Source organism: Helianthus annuus, chromosome 4 (assembly GCF_002127325.2).
Source record: "Helianthus annuus cultivar XRQ/B chromosome 4, HanXRQr2.0-SUNRISE, whole genome shotgun sequence".
Lineage (NCBI taxonomy): Eukaryota > Viridiplantae > Streptophyta > Magnoliopsida > Asterales > Asteraceae > Helianthus > Helianthus annuus.
This window is the reverse complement of record NC_035436.2, coordinates 85,897,474-85,916,310: the sequence shown is the minus strand read 5'-3', so window position 1 is coordinate 85,916,310 and position 18,837 is coordinate 85,897,474. Positions and strand designations below refer to the sequence as shown.

The 18,837-nt window shown below is 37.2% G+C and overlaps 2 protein-coding genes and 1 long non-coding RNA gene across 5 annotated transcripts; 1 reads left to right on the top strand and 2 right to left on the bottom strand.

Annotated features, from left to right (window-relative positions):
- Positions 1-457: 457 nt before the first annotated feature.
- Positions 458-1,090, top strand: LOC110873598 (zinc finger protein 3-like). Its single transcript, XM_022122851.2, has one exon. It carries the CDS (start codon positions 618-620, stop codon positions 1,038-1,040), a length of 423 nt encoding a protein of 140 aa, XP_021978543.1. The 5' UTR covers positions 458-617; the 3' UTR covers positions 1,041-1,090.
- Positions 1,091-3,271: 2,181 nt separating this feature from the next.
- Positions 3,272-4,250, bottom strand: LOC110934827. Its single transcript, XR_002588663.1, has 2 exons — positions 3,887-4,250; positions 3,272-3,654 (listed from the first exon to the last, which is right to left on the bottom strand). It is a non-coding gene; the product is annotated as an uncharacterized LOC110934827 (long non-coding RNA).
- A 1,175-nt stretch (positions 4,251-5,425) lies between these two features.
- On the bottom strand, positions 5,426-16,245 carry LOC110942932 (PWI domain-containing protein C825.05c). 3 transcript variants are annotated; one of them, XM_022184695.1, is made up of 12 exons: positions 16,159-16,245; positions 15,992-16,081; positions 10,348-10,470; positions 9,798-9,965; positions 9,632-9,703; positions 9,369-9,499; positions 9,218-9,265; positions 9,021-9,077; positions 7,969-8,928; positions 7,713-7,871; positions 7,171-7,257; positions 5,426-6,100 (listed from the first exon to the last, which is right to left on the bottom strand). In XM_022184695.1, the coding sequence occupies exons 1-12, from the start codon at positions 16,177-16,179 to the stop codon at positions 5,608-5,610; spliced, it is 2,409 nt and encodes an 802-aa protein (XP_022040387.1). In that variant the 5' UTR covers positions 16,180-16,245; the 3' UTR covers positions 5,426-5,607. The 3 variants fall into 3 exon arrangements, with proteins under 3 accessions (XP_022040387.1, XP_022040393.1, XP_022040404.1); XM_022184701.1 differs by having other exon boundaries at positions 5,426-6,061; XM_022184712.1 differs by lacking the exons at positions 7,713-7,871; positions 7,969-8,928.
- Between the last annotated feature and the right edge of the window lie 2,592 nt (positions 16,246-18,837).

Below are 18,837 nucleotides of genomic sequence, written 5' to 3'. Positions count from 1 at the left end.
ACCTGATGTGCAGAGTTTTACAAATCACTTGGAAGCTAATGACAGGAAGAAACAGATAGTGTATGGTTTGTTCGTGTTGGCTTGTTGACGCATTTGGAAAGCTCGAAATGATAAGATATTTCGGAATCAGGAAGTCAATGCCTCCCAAATAGTGTCAGATGTTAAAGGGTTGGGTTATCTTTGGTATAGAAGTAGGATGAAAGATGGTAACGTGAATTGGAAAAAATGGTGTAAGTTCTCTTTTGATTTGATGTAGTTGTTTTGTGCGGTTTCTCCGTCTTGGAGATCCGCAGTGTTTTTTAATGAAATTCAAGTTCCAAAAAAAAAATTAGTTGGTATATTAATAGTATACACTATCATGTGGCAGACTGGTAGATAACATCAAATATAGTCTAACGATGCTCTAAAGTCTTTTATCCATTTATACTTTTACGTTGAAAAGTCTTACAAACATATAAAACATGTAAGGAAAAAGAAGTGATTCTTTTTGCCTCATTTGGCGGCAAATGGAGGGTAAGCTGCAGGCCAAGTTATCATATATATAGTAAACCCTAAAATTTTCATTCCTGAGTTGACCACCATCTCTTTCCTCCTTGGTTTCATTCTCTTCGCCCCGAATGGAACCTGATCATTCAGCCGTAGAAAGCTCCGACGAGGCAATAACCTCGGTGGACAAAAGCTCAACTCAAACAAGTGTAGCAACTGGTAGATCATACGAATGCAATTTTTGCAAAAGAGGTTTCACCAATGCGCAAGCACTTGGAGGCCATATGAACGTCCACCGGAAGCACAAGGCTAAGCTCAAAGAATCATCCTCCTCACCACCACCAATCGCCGCCGCTGCTACCACTGCCAACCCGTTTTCAAGTTCTAAAGGGAAAAAGAAACCATTGCCGCTTTTCGGTGAAGGGTTGTCGGTTTCAGGAAATGTGCATCCAGAAAATACGCCATCATCGGTGCGGGAAGTAGACCTTGAGCTCAGGTTAGGACATACCCAGTCTTCAGGGAGTAAGAGTACTACAACAAGAAAATTCTTCTAACTAATCAAACTAATTTTTTGTGGGTGTTTATTGATTTAAGTTCTTGTTAATAAATTCTGAATTTTACTTGGAATAGATGGAAATAAATTCTTTTTCCTGTTTCTAATGATTTCTATTATAGAAATCAGTGAGTTATTGATTAATGTTTTAAACAAAAATGTTGTTCACTTAACTAAAGGTTACGTGAATACATAATGTTCATTCATTTACGTTCATTTATTAATGTTTGTTTGTTGTGCGTTTATGTATCTTCATTTATGTTTGTTAATGCCCATCTATATATTTATCTAAATTTATTTAAAAGTTATTAGTAATATTAAGACTATCATCCCAAGCAAATTTTATAACCAAACCTAATTAAGGAAACTGACTAACAATGAATGAACATAAACATATATGAACATGTGCGTTTTCTTAAAAACCCATAGTTTATGCATTTCGCTCATTTGTCCTATTAAAGTTTAACGAGGTTCGTGTTTGTTCAGTTCTTTTATAGGCCTACATTGAGCTGCCCCTAACATGGCAGAAAACTTTGAAGGAAAATGAAACTTGGTTTAATTGACGATGGCGCTGATCTCCTAAGACTTTTGCGCCCGTCACATCCTAAACACTTGATGTTGTTCATCAAAAAAAAATTATTAATTTTATTCATTTTTCAAATTTATGAGTTTGATGTTAATTGGTTATATATGTTCTAGAGTTCTGATTCATGTTTCAAAACTAAGATTTGATGTTAAGTTGTTAGATATGTTCAAGAGTCCTATTTCGCGTTTTAATTTTATGAGTTTGAAGTTAATATTGGAAGTATATATATCTTCTAGAGTTCTGATTCATGTTTCAAAACTATGAGTTTGATGTTAATTGGTTTTCTGATTCATGTTTCAAATTTACGACTTCTAAGTTAATTGGTTATATATGTTCTAGCTTGAGTTCTAATTCATGTTTCAAATTAATCAGTTCGAAGTTAATTCGTTATAAATTTATGAGTTTGATATAGTTGGTTATATATGTTCTAGAGCTCTGATTGAAATTTCAGGTTTATGAGTTTGATGTTTAATTGGAAATATATGTTTTAGAGTTTTGATTCATGTTTCATATCTATAGAATAAACTGTCATAATCGTCATACTTCTGATAAACCCATTCAAAAAAAAAAAAAAAATTCTCAATTGAATTACTTAGGTTTCACATAAGTTGTCAAATCTATCCACTTCTCTAACCATCGTTTGTCTTCACGTCTAGTCAAAAAGTAGTCGACTTGCGTGTTACGTCCACCGCTACTAAAAGTAATCAGGCGTGATTCCCTCTTCCTAAAGAGCGAGTTTAAATTGCTCAGGTCGTGGGCCACTACAAATTCTAGAAGAATATAAAAATAACCCAAAAATCAAAATAAACATGTCTTTCTGAAACTTTTAAATTTGAGCAATAAATTCAAAAACATTCAGTACAGGTGTCAGATGCCAACTCGGTTTTGGAACAAGGTATAACCGAAACCAACCCGTAATTTTTGGATTAACAAACAAAACCGAACTGTCAAATACTGGTTTGGTTCAACTTTGTCGATTGTTTTAGCAAAAATCGAAATTTGTCAAGCAAACGTCACCTTATAACAAATTACTTTTTTTAAATAACCAACCTGCCTTTCATGAACATTTGGGTGTTTAAATAACTAAATTTTACAAAAAAAATGTCAAAACAACTTACCTTTCAGAGCATTTGGTCAAACGACATTTGTTGGTACAGTACTAGGTAGCATCTTCCATAAATAAAAGGTGTCTCAACATTGTTTAACATAAAAAAGACAACTTCCACATTTTTAAGCTAAAGATTAGGGTATAAGGAGTGGTTAGACATTTGAGAGTAACAAACTAAAAAATCAATCAATCAGAGTGCGCCACATCAATCAGTGAAAAGTGTTTAAACTATGTTGAAAAGTGTTGCCAATGGTTAAACACTTGGTGAAGTGGTAAATTAAAAAAAAAATGTGTGATTGGTTGACAGATGGCATGGACCCCACCACACACACCCCCTCTCTCTCCTTCCTTCCTTCACCGCAGCGGCATTTGGTCACCGATAAAGATTGAAACCGAGCGGCAAAGGGGAGTCGGCGGCGGTGTTCCCGCGCGGCAAACCCCCTTGTCGCTCACCCTTACCGTACCACTCCGTATCCCCTTATACAATTCATGCAAATAACCTGGTTGCTTTTGTTTTCACAACAATAACCTTCAGAAATAAATTTAAATCTTATCCAAACTGTATTAAATCAAAGGGTAAATTACACTTTTCGTCTTTTATGTTTGTAGCGGGTTGCAATGGATAACTTTTAATTTCAATAATTACAGTCACAATCCTTTATAATAAAACTCAGTACATCTTTCGTCCTTTAGCACTAACCAGGTTAAAAATTTAAGTTGAGTCTATTCACTTAAGGGTATTTTAGTCATTTCACGTTTTTATTTAAAATGTCTCTGAATTAAAACAACCACCATCACCGCCGGTTACGACCACCATCGTCGCCCCGCCGTCAACCACCACCATCAGTAAAACAACCACCACCACTGCTGCCCCACCATCAACCACACCATCTGCCGCCAACTATCACCACCGCTCTCTTCCTGCAATGGTGGCATTAACACAAAACCTTAATTCCCACACACAACACACATGTCACACCCTCTTTGAAGCATTAACATAAAACCCATAAAAAATCAAATCTTTACACTTATTCACACACCCATTCACCATTTAAACATTTCAAGAACAAAATCCAATAAAAAGCATCCAAATTTAAGCTCCCACAAATAAGGGTATTATTAGAAAATCACATTAAATTAAATTGAAGCATACCTGATTAACAGAATATTATTGTCTGAATCGAGTGTTTTGAGATGAATCTTGACTGAGAAAAGATGGGGTTTGAGATCTGAAAATAACAAGGAGGAACTGTAATTTCAAAAAGATTGTGTGTGTATATATATAACTGAATTGAATCAAGTTGGGGGAATGGAATGGGTATAAGTCGATTTGGTCTGTATATGATTGCTACTTGCTACAGCATGTGTGTTTTTAATGAGTCCAGGTGCAATATAAACTTCAGCCGCAATTTTGGTGGGTGGTGGCAGGTTGTTGGTGGCAGGCTACAGATCTGGTGATGGTGGTTGTTGCTGGGTTGTGGTTGCTGTTTGTATATAGAGAGAGAGAGAAAGTTCAAAGTGTGTGTATGAGAGAGAGAGAGAGAGAGAAAGAAAGGGTATTTATATTTATTTATTTTTTCTTTTATTTATACTATAAATAATTAAATAGAAAGATTAAACTGCCCTTAAGTGAATAGATTTAACTGAAAACTTTAACCTTGTTATTGCTAAAGGACGAAAGATGCACTGAGTTTTTCCAAATAAAGGATTATGACTGTAATTATTGAAGTTGAAGTCTCTTACAATCCGATACAAGCATAAAAGACGAAAAGTATAATTTACCCTAAATCAAAAGATGTTTTTATAAGATTGAGTTGCAAGTTATGAAATACGTCACACATGTTGGCATGCGAGTTGATAGGTTGTAATAAAATTGTGAATGATTAAACAACTGACTACTTAAAACACATGTTAAACTTTCTTTTATAATTATAATTGTGTCGACCGGTCAACGTGTTCAGTTTTAGTACAACCCAAAACGAGACCGATTTATAAAATGGGGCACATCAATACACACACGACTATTTTATTAAACAGATTGAACCGGCCAACCAAAAACCAGATTCTTTCATGTTGTGTTAGAAATTACCATTCTCGATTAGGCGTTAACAATAAATTTTTAATACATTTGACACGTAGGACCCATTTAGTTAGTTGACCTTGACACTTCTAATAAAATAGTAATACAGTCCAAATCAACACATCTGTAAGAAAACGTGTCCTAAGCACTGCATCTACTCATCATACAATAAAAACAAGAGCTTTGTCAAACATATATTCACAGATTGTTTACATACCAGCATAATTGCATATCAGCACATCAACATAATCTTCTAAATAAAAAAAAAAAAAAAAAGTTAAACCTGTCAACCATGCAAAAAATAATCCAAAGTTAGACAGTATTAAACATACACCAAAAAATCCTGCAAAAGGCTCACCTGTTATGTTGACTCCAAGTGATGTGCTCAGCCAAGTCATCTATTCAACGGTATTTCATGTAAAAGCTTAACCATAATTTCAATTTAGTTACAACTGACTGCAAACCAGATTATGACCAGCGGCATTACACAGATGCATACATCTATACCTATATCTAGACACGTGTGTGTGTGTGTGTGTGTTTGCATGATAATAAAATCGATTTCACCGTATCCAACAGGTGGGAGTATCTAAATTACCAATAAGCCCACAATAAAAAGAAAGATGACATTTATTACCAGAAAATATTGCAGGAAATCGGCAAAATGCACTCAAGATAATGCCTGTGTCGGTTCAGCTGCCCACAGTAAACACAGACTAGTATTAAAGAGCTATCAACACTACACAACCAAAATGAAAACGTTTTTTAAGAGGTAAAACATTGAGACGATAAAATTAACGAGCAACGCCCTTTTTGGCTCTAAGAGATTCAAGGGCCTTTTCGCGGAGCTCAATTTCAAGTTTCTTCTCATCAGACAATGCTACTGACTCATCACGACTCTTGTCAAAATCAGAAGACGGAGAAACATTCCCATGTGCCTTGAGTTTTAGCTTTTCTGACCGTCGGATATCTTTTTTGCGACGCCTTTCCTCCCGTCGTATACGTTTCTCTTGTTTTTTTAGTTTTTTCTCTTCTTTGCGTCTTCTCTTAGCTTCCTTTCTGTCTTCTGCATGAGAATCATGACTATTATCATCGCCTGACGTGACGTCTTTCCTTTTGTGCTTTCTCTTATGGTCACTTTCCTCAGAGACAGAATCCAATGAGCCACTTTGATCCTTTGGCATATTTACTGCTTCCTGGTTCGTCTCATCAGCTTTGTATCCTTTTTCAGAGTCCTGTACCCTGTCACTTGATAATTCAGGATCACTCGTCCTTCCATCATTTTTACTGTCAAAATACAAAAAGATTAAAAGCATGTCTTATCAAGTGTAAAATAAACCAACATGATTCCATAGTTCAATGCTGACAAGGACGAGGCGGCATAGACACCTCAAACACACATAAGGTGGGCAGCAAGGGAGTGCAGGCGAGCAACTCAGTCTATCAAGACACTGACCCAACCATATATCAGCCTGAACCAATTAAAAACAGGCATAAACCAGCCTAAAAATGGCTTGAAGCAACGTTTGGGCCTGCCTCCCTTTTATTCTTTACATGAAGCAAAGTGATCAACACCACATTTTAAAAAGATAGGGGTAATTTCATATATACCCCTACAAACTTTAAAAATATCATATATACCCCCCCCCCATGCAAAATTAAATATATCATATACACTCTTATAAAGTCCATAAAATATCAAATATACTCAATTCATTAAAATTAAAACTACTTTAATAAATGACCATTTTAGCCTTATTTTTCTAAAACACTGAATTTTCATATTATACCCATCTTTAATATATTTTTTTTTCTATTTAACCATTCGATATGGAACTCGAAAAAAAAAGCTAAGACTGAAATTGAAAACTATGTAAAACTTATTGAGATTGGAAACTAATAAACAGAAAAGCTGATAAACAAAAACGAATCAAAGCAAAATTATTCTTGTTAACTGAGAAAGCAGAAGCACAATTTAACAAAATCAACGAAAACGATGTCGGACTCCTAAGTGTTTAGAACAGAAACAATGTTGATCAAAATCCATTATCTAATGTGATTCTGTAATACGAGCATAAAATGGTTCGAATTTTCTATTAGAGTTCGATAATGTGATTCGAAGCTTGCTTATTATTTCTGACGTGCCATCGAGAAAATAATTCGGTTTCTTGACATTGATCACAATCAAAATAAAATTAAAGGTTAGGGTGTAAACAAATATAATAAAAAGGGGTAGAATGGTTATTATGTAAAAATTCATTAAAGTTGGGTATGTATGATATTTTTGGTTTTAGTTGGGTATATATGAAATTTTTGAAGTACTGGTTAAATCAATATTAATCAGATAGAAAACCAACCTGGAAAAAGTCATTCCTTCGACCTCTACATTTTCAAGATGATCCTTGGTAATCACACCTTTTCTTTGTCTCTTTGGAGGTAGAGGGCTGTCGGAAAACAACATTGGTTGTTCGTTAATTTTACAGAACTCTGTATAAGTAAAAAACTTGACATGATAGAGTAGAGATGACATTTATGACCCATTTACCAATGAACGAGTAAATTTGGGTTATGTTTTATCTTCAACGGGTCAAATGAGTAAAACTAAAAAGAAAAAGGTCCAACACATCAAAAAAGTAATCCAAAATGAACTTGAGACTCATAAAACCTCCTAGAATAACAAAAAACTATATAAACATTGTAAAATCGGTAACCATATTAAGTAACCAGTCTAAAAAATAATTAAAGAACTAAGAATGATCCATTTTGGCCCGAACCTGTTTTGACAAGATACCCAACCCGCATATTTTGCACTTCTATGATAAAGCTAACAGATTGCATAATGCAACAGAATATTTTGTTACACTAGAATAACTAAAAACATAATAGATTGCAATAGCACCTCTCGCCACTGGGACTGGAACGAGATTTGTGCAGTGAGGGTGATAAAGTTGGCTCTCCGTGATGAGAAATTTCATCGCCCTTTGGTTCTCTTTTAAAAGACCTTACTGGAACAGGAGAATGACTCTCAGCTGGCACTCTTCGCGGAGCTTGATGATCTCTGCAAAATGCTCCATAATTCAAAAACATCCAAACCACCATTGCACAGATCAATAAATCAAAAAAATAGAAATAGGTAGCTCAGATGTGTCAAAAACCTGTGTCCATCTCTAGAAGACCATAAAGATGATCTCTGTTCGCGCTTTGGTGATCCTCTTTTCGGCAGAGGAGGTGGTGTACCACGTGTAGGAGACACAGAACTTCTACCTGATGGTGAAGAAGACCTATTTCCAGGCCTTGGGGATCTCTGACGCCTAATTGGAGGAGGAGATCGGGAGGCTTTCTGATATTGCCCCCTCATAGGAGATGGTGACCTGCGACGAACTGGTGAAGGAGATCTAGAGTGCACAGGGGAAGAAGATGTGGTTGACTGTGACCTTTGTAGGTAAGGAGATCGTGGCCTGCGTTGAAATGGAGATGATGACCTTCGCCGTATGGGAGACCGTGACCTCCTTTGAATGGGAGTCGGTGACCTCCTGATGGGGGTCCGCGACCTCCTCCTGATGGGGGTGCGTGACCTTCTCCTGATAGGGGTGCGTGACCTCCTCCTGATAGGGGTCCGCGACCTCCTCCTGATGGGAGACCGTGACTTCCTTCGGATGGGGGTGCGTGACTTCCTCCTGATAGGGGTTCGTGACCTCCTCCTGATAGGGGTTCGCGACCTCCTCCTGATGGGAGTGCGTGATCTCCTTCGGATGGGGGTGCGTGACCTCCGAATAGGAGTCCGCGACCTTCGGCGTACGGGAGAACGTGACCTACGCCTTAATGGTGACCGTGATCTTTGTCGCACCGGAGAACGTGATCTGCGATATGTGGGGGATTGCAACCTGCGCCTTGCAGGTGAAGGTGATCGTCCACGTGAAGATGCAGGGGATGGGGATCGCAACCTACGCCTTGCAGGTGAAGGTGATTGTCTGCGTGAGGGTGCAAGAAATGGTGATCGCTGACGTGAGCCTACTCGACGAGGTGTAGAAGAGCGTCTTGAAAGAGAGTGGGATCTCCTTTCATGAGAAGCTGAGTGCCTTAAGGGTTTGGGGGATGCTGACAAACTTCTTGAACTGATATGAGGGTAATAAAAAAGACAAAGTAAAAAGATAGAACTAAAATAAATATGATAATAATTATGGCTAAAACATGGATGGCTGCACACCTTGAATGACTTCTGGAATTAGAGAAGGAATTGCTAACTGATCTCGGACGTGTACCTCTGGACAATAAAAATAAAATAAGCGTTGAGAAACTAAAAGTCAATCGAAGCAATGGTGGAAGAACAACAAAGATAAATAAAATAGAATATAATACGCTCAGACCCTTAAAGATATTTTAGTTAATAATGAGAAGAGATACCGAGGTGGTGACGGAGAATGATCAGCGGAATGTGGAGATCGAGGAATCCTGTAAAGAAGAAGTAAATAATGGGAGATTTAACAATGCTGTTAGTATAGATGTACATTGTACTCTACTACAAACAAATTAAAAATAACTGCATTCCCCAAACCTCGCAGTTTCTTTTGATCCGTTCCGCTCATCAGTCCCTTTGTCATCAGCTGACCACTTGCTAGAAAATTTTGTGCGTCTCCTTGGGTGGGCCTCCAAATTAGCAGCTTTCACATCATCGGCCTCTCTGTCCTACAGTAGTTTGAGGAAAGGACATCAACCGAAATAATTGCAGAAGCAAGCTGAATGTCATGAGAAAAGTAAATGTCAAAAACAAAAACTTGACTCTATTGTAAGTAACTCTTGCGTGAAAAGAAATGCTACCATCTTCACTCTCTCTTGCTCTTCCTTCTCTTTTATTCTCTTCAATTCTCTGGTTATACGGGCCGTATCCTCCTAAATTTATGATGTATAGTGAGATGAAAGATAAAATACAAAAAAAAAAAAGCATTACTTCACCTAAAACGATTAACGAAACAGTACAATATACCTGCTTCTTCTTAGTTTCTTCCTCCTTGGCATCCAAGAACTGTTGGGGAACACCACTTGTGTTCTGCTGGGCACTGAGAAGATGTGTCCATAGCTCCTTCATAAATTTTCCGGTATTTTTCTCCATAAATCCAGTAAGTGAAATTTGAATCTCTTTACCGTTAACAACCTGCATTCAACAAAATGTGGAACAAACTGTCAACATCTTACAACTCAACACGAGTAAAGACATCGACACAAAACCAAAACCGCCTCAACTATCACTTCTGGTTTCATGTTTTATTAAGTAGTTATGTACAAATTTATGCCTCCTCTAATATGGGTTAAAATCAATTCAGAATAATACAATCAAGTCAATCGTCATTAGGATTGTTCTCTTTCCAAACCAAAATACGAATAACATTTGATTTTTACTATTTTTAAAGCCCATTCCGCAAGCATAAATATCCCCTTACCAATAACATATACTAAACAGAAAACAATTCCAGTTTATACGGCATAAATATGGTGCAAATTGAGTTCTTATTAAACCGCATAAAGTAACAGGTTACCTTCTCCTCTAAAAGGCCATAAATGAAGTTAATAAGAACTTCATCCTCAAATCCAAGAAGTTCAGTCACCCTGTGCGCTATCCATGGACGCATGACATCCATCTTAACTTTTGTCATGTCCACCTATACACCACACCGAAGTATTATCAAAAACAGGTAAACCACTAAGACGGGAACATTAAGCGAGGTCATGAATGGTTAAAATTTTTTGCTTATAGCACTTAAATTCTAGTCTCCTTTCAGAGTAATACCGTACTGTAAGCTAGTAAACATCTTAGTTTAAAAAGACATCTCGTGTAGTTTTGGGTCAAAATTGGTTAAAACTAGAGTCCATAAGAGGTTTATATGTAAAAGATGTGCAGCTTCCGGTTGTAAATAAAACTTATTTGGATGTACATAGGTGTGCCCCTCGCGCCTCGGCTTTTGGGACCAAAACGCCTTGGAGCAGCTAGCGTATTTTTAAACCAAGGTAAACATGCTACAGATACAAAGTTCGTAGATAGAAAGCCGATTTGAGATAGCTAATCTCCAAGAATAAGATCCAGAAGACAAGAACCGATTGGAACAATTTCTAATATTTTTCATTCTGCCAAAACACTAATCTTGCTTGCCGTTTTATAGGAAAGACTAACACTAACCCACTATCATGGGCCACCAATAACCCATTAGCTAATTAGACAAAATAAGAACAAACAACCTAACATGAAATGCGTTATTGCACTAATAACCCGCTGTTACTACCCACCTTTCCCTCACATTGTGTGTGCACTGACTTTTTACATGTGCAGGTGAAGTAACAAGGCACGTTAGCATTCGTAATTTTACATCTAATATTAAATCAACCATCATTGAAGCATTTTGACTTCAATAAAACAAATCAACAAACATTTTGACTTGTAATGTTAACTCTGTTGTTTTTAAAGCTAAAAAATGAGACTAGGTTTAACTAACACATTAGTAATTCTACATCTAATGTTAAATCAACCATCACTGAGGTATTATTACTCCTAATAAAATAAATCAACAAGAATTTTGACTTTTAGTATTAAAACTATTTTTTTCATGCTAAAAACTGAAACCGGGTTTAGCATTAGTAAATTTACATCTAATGTTAAATCAACCATCACTAAAGCATTTTGACTTCTAATAAACTAAATCAACAAGCAATTTCACTTTAAATATTAACATTGTTGTTTTTCAAGCTAAAAATTGAAACTAGATTTAACATATTCCTTCCTCTATCTATTACAGTTGGATAACACAATCGTTCTATCACCAAAACGCTTTTTAAACCTTGCTTATTACTTTGTTTCATAGTTATCGATAGCGAATAGCGATAAATAGCGACAACGTACCTATATGCTACGTAGCGATAGCGATGAAATAGCGCCCGCTATTTCGTGTTTAGCGATAAGGTAGTCACAAATTTAAGAAATTAAATATAGCTATCTACATAACTTTTTTTATATATAACGTTAGTTTTATACTTTTTATGTATAAATTTATAAGTTTAAGGACCAAATGTAAGCTAGTGAAAATAGGGGGGGTTAAATGTTAAAATACACAAACAAATTTTACACTTTTATCTAAATTTTTACAAGTTTTAATTACTAAATGTAACCTAATGAAAGATAAGAGGGGTTAAATGTTAAAATCTATAAATTTATTAAACCCTAGAAAGGCACAAAAACGCAGCAGCCGCTCTTCTCTTCTTCTTCTTCATAGCTTCCAGCAAGTTTCCCCAGCGACAGAAATTGCAGGTTTCCGGCCGGAGCAACAAAAACAAAAAAGCAGCCGCTCTTCTCTTCTTCTTCATAGTTTCCAGCAAGTTTCCGGCAGAAATTGCAGGTTTCCGGCCGGAAGTCGTCGTCGAAATCCGCTATTTTCACGCTATTCAGCGCTATAGCGACCATGTCTCGCCTCGCCACGCTATTCGCGATAGCGGTCGCTATGGCCGCTATCGATAACTATGCTTTGTTTTGCCTCCAACAAACAACAAACCATCACTACAACACAACACTGGTTACACAAAGCTCCACTACGCATATAACACAGTTAAACAATCAAAACCACAAATGATATAAGAACGAACCAGATTTTCCACCTCTCCCAGAAATACATTACTAAACTAATAACCCACTGTTACTATCCACTGCTCCCTCACATCGTGTGTGCATGTTTCACTGTTGTGCTAGGTTTAAAAAAGCATGAGGCGCTCCGAAGCGTTTTGGTTCCAAAAGCTTTAAGCGAAGCTTCAAGCGCGAAGCGAGAGCTTCATGCATACGAAGCGCTCAAAATTTAAAAATATATATATACAAAATATTTGTACGAATCAATATGACATATTCTACATGTTAATCAATAATAAACACAAAAACATGATTAAAAAACACACTTAACACATGAAAAACATAGTTAAAATATATATGAAAGTCGAAACACACTTAACAAACGCACTTATAACCTCCCACCAAATGTTGTTTCAGTCGATAAACTCCCCCTTTGCACATTTTCCCGCAAAAATTACAAGAAATATTTGATCGGGCCTTAGGATCTTGGGTACCATATTGTCTACCCAGGTCACCAGATGATACGGATTTTTCCGAGGCAGCAGTAGTGCTGCTCGATCCTGAGGCCATTATGATTTCTAAACAGAAATAACAGCTCTCAGATATAAGAAGTTAATAACAGTTGAAGATGGACAAATTAAACAGAAATAAACTTACAGAAATAAAAGCTCTCAGATAAGAAGTTAATAACAGTTAAAGAAGGCTAACGTTCTTTTTTAGGGCAAAGAAGTAGCGAGTATATCAATATAAGATGTTGGACCTCAATTAAACCCTATTAGAGACTATTGGGCCCAAATAAAAACCCAAATCTGACCTGATTGGGCTGAAGCATCGCTTCAAACACATGGCGCTTCGGGCTTAAAGCGCGCTTCAAAACGCTTCATTTGATTTGTCGCTTCAGAGCTTGGTTTACAAAAGCAGGAAGCACACAAAAGCAACGAGGTCTAAAACCGAGGCGCAAAGCGCAAAAGCGGTGAGCTTTTCGTATGCAAGGCGCAAAGTGATTATATAAATTATTTTATATATCCCATAGGTTTTTAGCATCCCCTACCTATGATTTAGCTATAATTAAGATTTATATGTTTTAAAATGAAAAAAAAAAAACATAAATGTACAGCATAAAAAGCCTGTTGAACAACACTCAGCTGCACAGACACAACCCATGTACAAAAGACGTGCGCCTCACTTGTGCCTCAGGTCAAATTTTAGTCTAAAAAGTGTGCCTCACCTGCGCCTTTTGTACACCCCGCACCTTATGTCACACAAGGCGTTTTGGTTTGCGCCTTAGGTAGCCACGCTTTTTTAAACCAAGCTTCAGAGCAAAGAAAGCGCTATTCCTAACGCTTCATCGCCTCACGCTTTAAGCTCGCTTTTTTAAACCAAGCTGCTTTGCATAAGTGCATTGACCTTTTACGTGTGCCGGTGAAGTAACAAAACACATATCATTCGTAACTTTACATCTAATGTTAAATCAACCATCACCGAGGGGGTGTTTGTTTTTTGTCAAAAGCACTTCAGAACCTCTTATGTATGCCCCACGCAGACCACGCGCAGACGTTTGAGTCTGCAGTCTGTTTGCTTTCTTGAAGTGCTTTCATTAAAAAAGGTCTTCAAGACCTCTTCCTCAGGCAGATGTGGACTAGTGTCTTCAAGGGTCTTCTATCCTCTTCTTCCCTGCTCTTTCAAAACAAATCTCATAACCTAGCATCCAGCCGACACATATCGATCTCCACCTCCGTCGAACCCTCACCTTCATTCAGCCGACACCTCCATCGATCTCCACCTCCATTGCCGTCGAAAACTCATCTCCATCGATCTCCTTCGAAGCCCTCACCTCCATCGATCTCCATCCAAGGTGATTATTATTGTTTTTCTGTTTATTAACCGGTTTGGATCTGGTTTTGATTCAATGGTTGATTTGTGTTGTGGTGTGGTGTGGATTGCAGTTGAATTTAGGAAAACTTATTGCTGTTGGACCAGGAACTCGTGACAATTCCGGTAACACGATTCCGGTTGGTGTTAAGGAAGGAGATATTGTTTTGTTGCCGGAGTATGGAGGCACCGAAGTAAAGCTTGGTGAAAAAGAGTACATTTTTTGTTTGTTTTTTTATGTGGATGCAGTCATTTCAGTTAGGCATTTGTTGATTTGCTAGTAAGTATTGGAACGGCAGTGTTTTTATATGATTAATCTGTTTATTTTAAATGATTTTGATTAATCAATTTGATAGAAAGATGGTCTGATTGCAAAATGAAGAACATTAGATACAGGGAGTGCTCATTATTGTAGTTGTTATTCATGATCTATGTTAGATAGTTTTATTGTTATTTATGCCTATAATTTCAGTAGCTTGCAGAAGTTAAAAAACAAACAGTCTTCTTCTTGCAGACTGCAGAGGTTTGGTCAACCTCTTCAGCTACAGATGTCTTCAGATGTGGTCCGCAGACTGCAGACGTTTTACCTCTGAAAAAACAAACAGCACCTGAAACATCTTGACTTCTAATAAACTAAATCAACAAGTACTTTGACTTTCAATGTTAAGACTTTAATTTGTCAAGCTGAAAACTGAAACTAGGTTTAACACAGATCTAACATTATCCTTCCTCTATCCATTACATTTCAATAACAATCAATCCATCTCGAAAACTCTTTGCAAACCTTGCTTATTACATTGTTTTACGTCCAACAAACAACAAAATCACTCACTCACATAAACCAGATAGCTCACTACAACACAATTCCGGATACATAAAGCTCCATTACGCATAAAACACAGTTGAACAATGAAAACCACAAATGATATAAGAACGAACCAGATTTTCCACCTCTCCCTGAATTGCATTACTGCACTGCACTAATAACCCACTGTCACTACCCACCTCTCCCTCAGATTGTGTGTGCTTGTTTCACTGTTGTGCACCGACTTTTTACGTGTGCAGGTCATCATCATCATACTCAGTATATCCCACCAATAGCAAAGCTAAGGTAGGGTCTGAGGAGGGTGAGATGTAGACAACCTTACCTCTACCCCGTAGGAATAGAGAGGCTGCTTCCAATGAGACCCCCGGCTCGATTGTAGTTTTGCATCAAGCCTTGGACATAAGGCACATAACACTCAGCAATTGAGACAAACGCCGATTAGTGCATGTACCCCCTTGTCTTTTCGCTATCGACGCCACCACATGATGCATGATTAACCATCCCCATCTTTTTACATGTGCAGGTGAAGTAACAAAACACATATCATTCGTTAATTTACATCTAATGTTAAATCAGCCACCATTGAAGCATTTTGACTTCCAAATTCCAATAAAATAAATCAACAAGCATTTTTACTTTTAATGCTAAAAACTATTACTTATCAAGCTAAAACTGAAACTAGGTTTAACACAGATCTACCATTATCCTTCCTCTATCTGTTACATTTCGATAACAATCAATCTATCTCGAAAGCACTTTCTAAACCTTGCTAATCACGTTGTTTGACCTCTAACAAACAACAAAATCACTCACATAATCACATAGTCCAACGCAAGACAGTTAAACAATCAATTTCACGAATCATATAACAACGAACCAGATTCTCCAATTCAGGTGGAAACTTGTGAGATTTAAGCAGCTTAGCATGCTTGTTCGAGAACCGAGTGTCCTGATCAGCCGTAGTGCCCTATTTGAACACGAAATTAGTCAATAACTGCATCATGTCGGTTAACGAATTCATTGAATTGAAATTGTATGACTTACTCGAAAGAAACCGCCTGACATCTTCTAGGATTTTGAAGGTATGAAATAGGGCTACGAGCGGGATCTGTTTCAGGATGTTTGTAAAGGATTTGATGGTACAACTTATTATGCATATTGTAAAAAGGATTTGATGGTACAACTTATTAATGCATATGAGAAAAGTGGTTTCAAAGTAGAGATTTTTACATATTTCCCCATTTTTAAGAGGTTTTATTACATATTTATCCAACTCACTAAATCAATTACATAATTCCCCTCTGTTATTTGAGATTACCCATTTACCCTTTTTGGAATTAGGGCTGTTGGTGCATATGTTTGTTGACTTCGTCTTATGTCTTGTATCGAGTCATGTAATCTAGATTGGATAGACTGGAGCTCGGTAGACTGGAAAATAGGATTTTAGAGAAGATTGACCAGGTAGCACGAACTGGCTGAACCAGTTCATACGAACTGACCAGGTCGCACGACCTGGTGAAGTGTGGTTCGTGCGGACTGGCAATGTCTATAAATAGGTGAGCTCATGTTGTCATTTGAAACATTCTGATTCCGGAGACGAAGTGCTGCCGAAGTGTCGTACGATCTGTAATCAGTTTCAAATCAATCTAAACGACAGTTAAAGTGATTCCTAGTGTTAAACAAGCTACAATCATGTCCGAATCATTGAATTTCGCCTCTGGTTTGGATTAGAACTCTTCTGATCGACTCATTAGGTCGAATCTTCGATCCTACAAGTGGTATCAGAGCTCAGGAGAAAGAGTTCTTACCATTTCAGCTTGTTTTCAAGGATAAAATCTGATTTCTACTTATTTCTACTCATTTTCTACACTTTTTCTTCAAAATTTTAACGAATTTATGGTTAAAATGACCTGATTTTCACATATAACACGTAAAACTGAGTTTTAATCAATCCTTGAACAAATCAGACCTAAAATCAACCTAAATCTTGTTAAAATTGACCAAATCGTGTGAAAATCATTCAGATCATTCGACAAACTTTCAGATCGTGTGAAAATATGTCAGGCCGCACGAGCTGAACATCCAAGTCGCACGAAGTGTTTCCAAGTCATACGAGGTGGTCAGTTTGTTTGAAAAATTCTTCAGGTCGTACGGATTGACTTCCAGATCGTTTGGATTTAAACCAGTTCGCACGAGGTGAATTGTTATCAGGTCGTTCGAATTGAGATTCTGATTCCAGGTCGCGTGAGAGTGTAGCAGGTCGTTTGAAAAGTTTGTCAAGTCGTTTGAAACTTCTTCAGGTCGTGTGAAACATCACCAGATCGTTTGGAATTTCTGAATTTGTAAATCTTGTCACCGAAACATGGATAACGAGTTTTACAACGCGTTTGCTACTGCCCCGGCTGCTCCAGTTACCGTTGCTGAGACTGTTGGAATCGAAAATGAAACAGGAACTTTCCAAAAGCCTCCAAAGCTTATGTACATTGAGGACTTTAAAGGATGGCAAGATCATTTTGAAAACTGGGTGCAAGGTAATAAGTTTGATGCATGGGTTTTGTTAGAGAAAGATTATACTTTACCGAAAGATGATCTTGAAAATGAAAAACCATTAAGTCAATTTACACCGGATGAAAAATTAAGATACACCAGTGAAAAGATGATGATTAGCATTCTCCAACAAGTGGTAAAAGAAGATATCTTTGTTTTGCTTCAACATGAGGGAACTACTAGATCAATTTGGTGAGCGTTGATTAAAAAGTTTAAGGGTAGTGCTGATATAATAAAAAATAAACGTGCATTACTAAAGAAATCTTTTGATATGTTTACAACTCTTGAAGGTGAAACAACAAGAACGATTATTGAGAGATACTGTCATCTTGTTATGGAAATGAAAAGATTGGACATCAAGAAAGAAGATGATGAATGGGTTGATAAGCTAGCCGATGCGTTACCACAAAATGAATGGGGAACATATCTGTTGATTTTAAAGCATAACCAACAATTTGAAGATATGAATTTGAGTAAGTTTATATTGGAAGAACATGAACTAGCAATGCGAAAAACTGCTACAATGAGAAGTCCGGATGCTCAACAAGATGTTAGTCTATACTATCGAGGAGGCAAAGTTGAGACTACTCCGAGTTCGAAGATTCAGACTGCGTTCAGTGCTAATGGTACTTCCGGAACAAATGCAAACAATACAAATCAAAGCAGTGGATATTCTTCGTCTTATTCAAGTTTTGAACCAAATTTCTCAACAACAAGTTCTCAACCACAAAGTTCAACAAAATTTAATGGTCAACTTCTGCAATGCAATGTTACATTAAATATTCAAAGTGGTCAAAATTTCTCTCCAGATATTGCGAAGCAACACATGGCATCTCTTGTCACTGTGTTAGAGTCGTATGAAAGCTTGGTTGCTGGACGAATCGGCAATCCAATGCTCACTAAAGAGGATTATGACCAGATTGATTTTGAAGAACTTGAGTTGATGGATATCAAGTGGTGTTTAGCTAGTGTTTTGAGAAGAGCAGAAAAATTCAAACAAATCACCGGAAGAGATGATCTTCATGAAGCTGCTACATCTCAGCTAGGTTTTGACAAATCGAAGGTTACTTGCTTTCGTTGCAGAGAAAAAGGACATTTTAAACGAGAGTGTACAAACAGGGAAGCAACCAGAAGACAAGATCCATTCGGAAACAACGATTATCATCGAAAAGCAAT

Bases quoted from the DNA above. Each gene is read 5' to 3' on its own strand.
- LOC110873598 (XM_022122851.2), top strand. From the start codon at position 618: ATGGAACCTGATCATTCAGCCGTAGAAAGCTCCGACGAGGCAATAACC.
- LOC110942932 (XM_022184695.1), bottom strand. From the start codon at position 16,179: ATGTCAGGCGGTTTCTTTCGA. The intron at 8,929-9,020 runs GTGTGCAGCCAT...CCCTCATATCAG, and splicing joins AATTCCAGAAGTCATTCAAG to TTCAAGAAGTTTGTCAGCAT. The intron at 7,258-7,712 runs GTGCTATTGCAA...GTTTTCCGACAG, and splicing joins TCCAGTCCCAGTGGCGAGAG to CCCTCTACCTCCAAAGAGAC.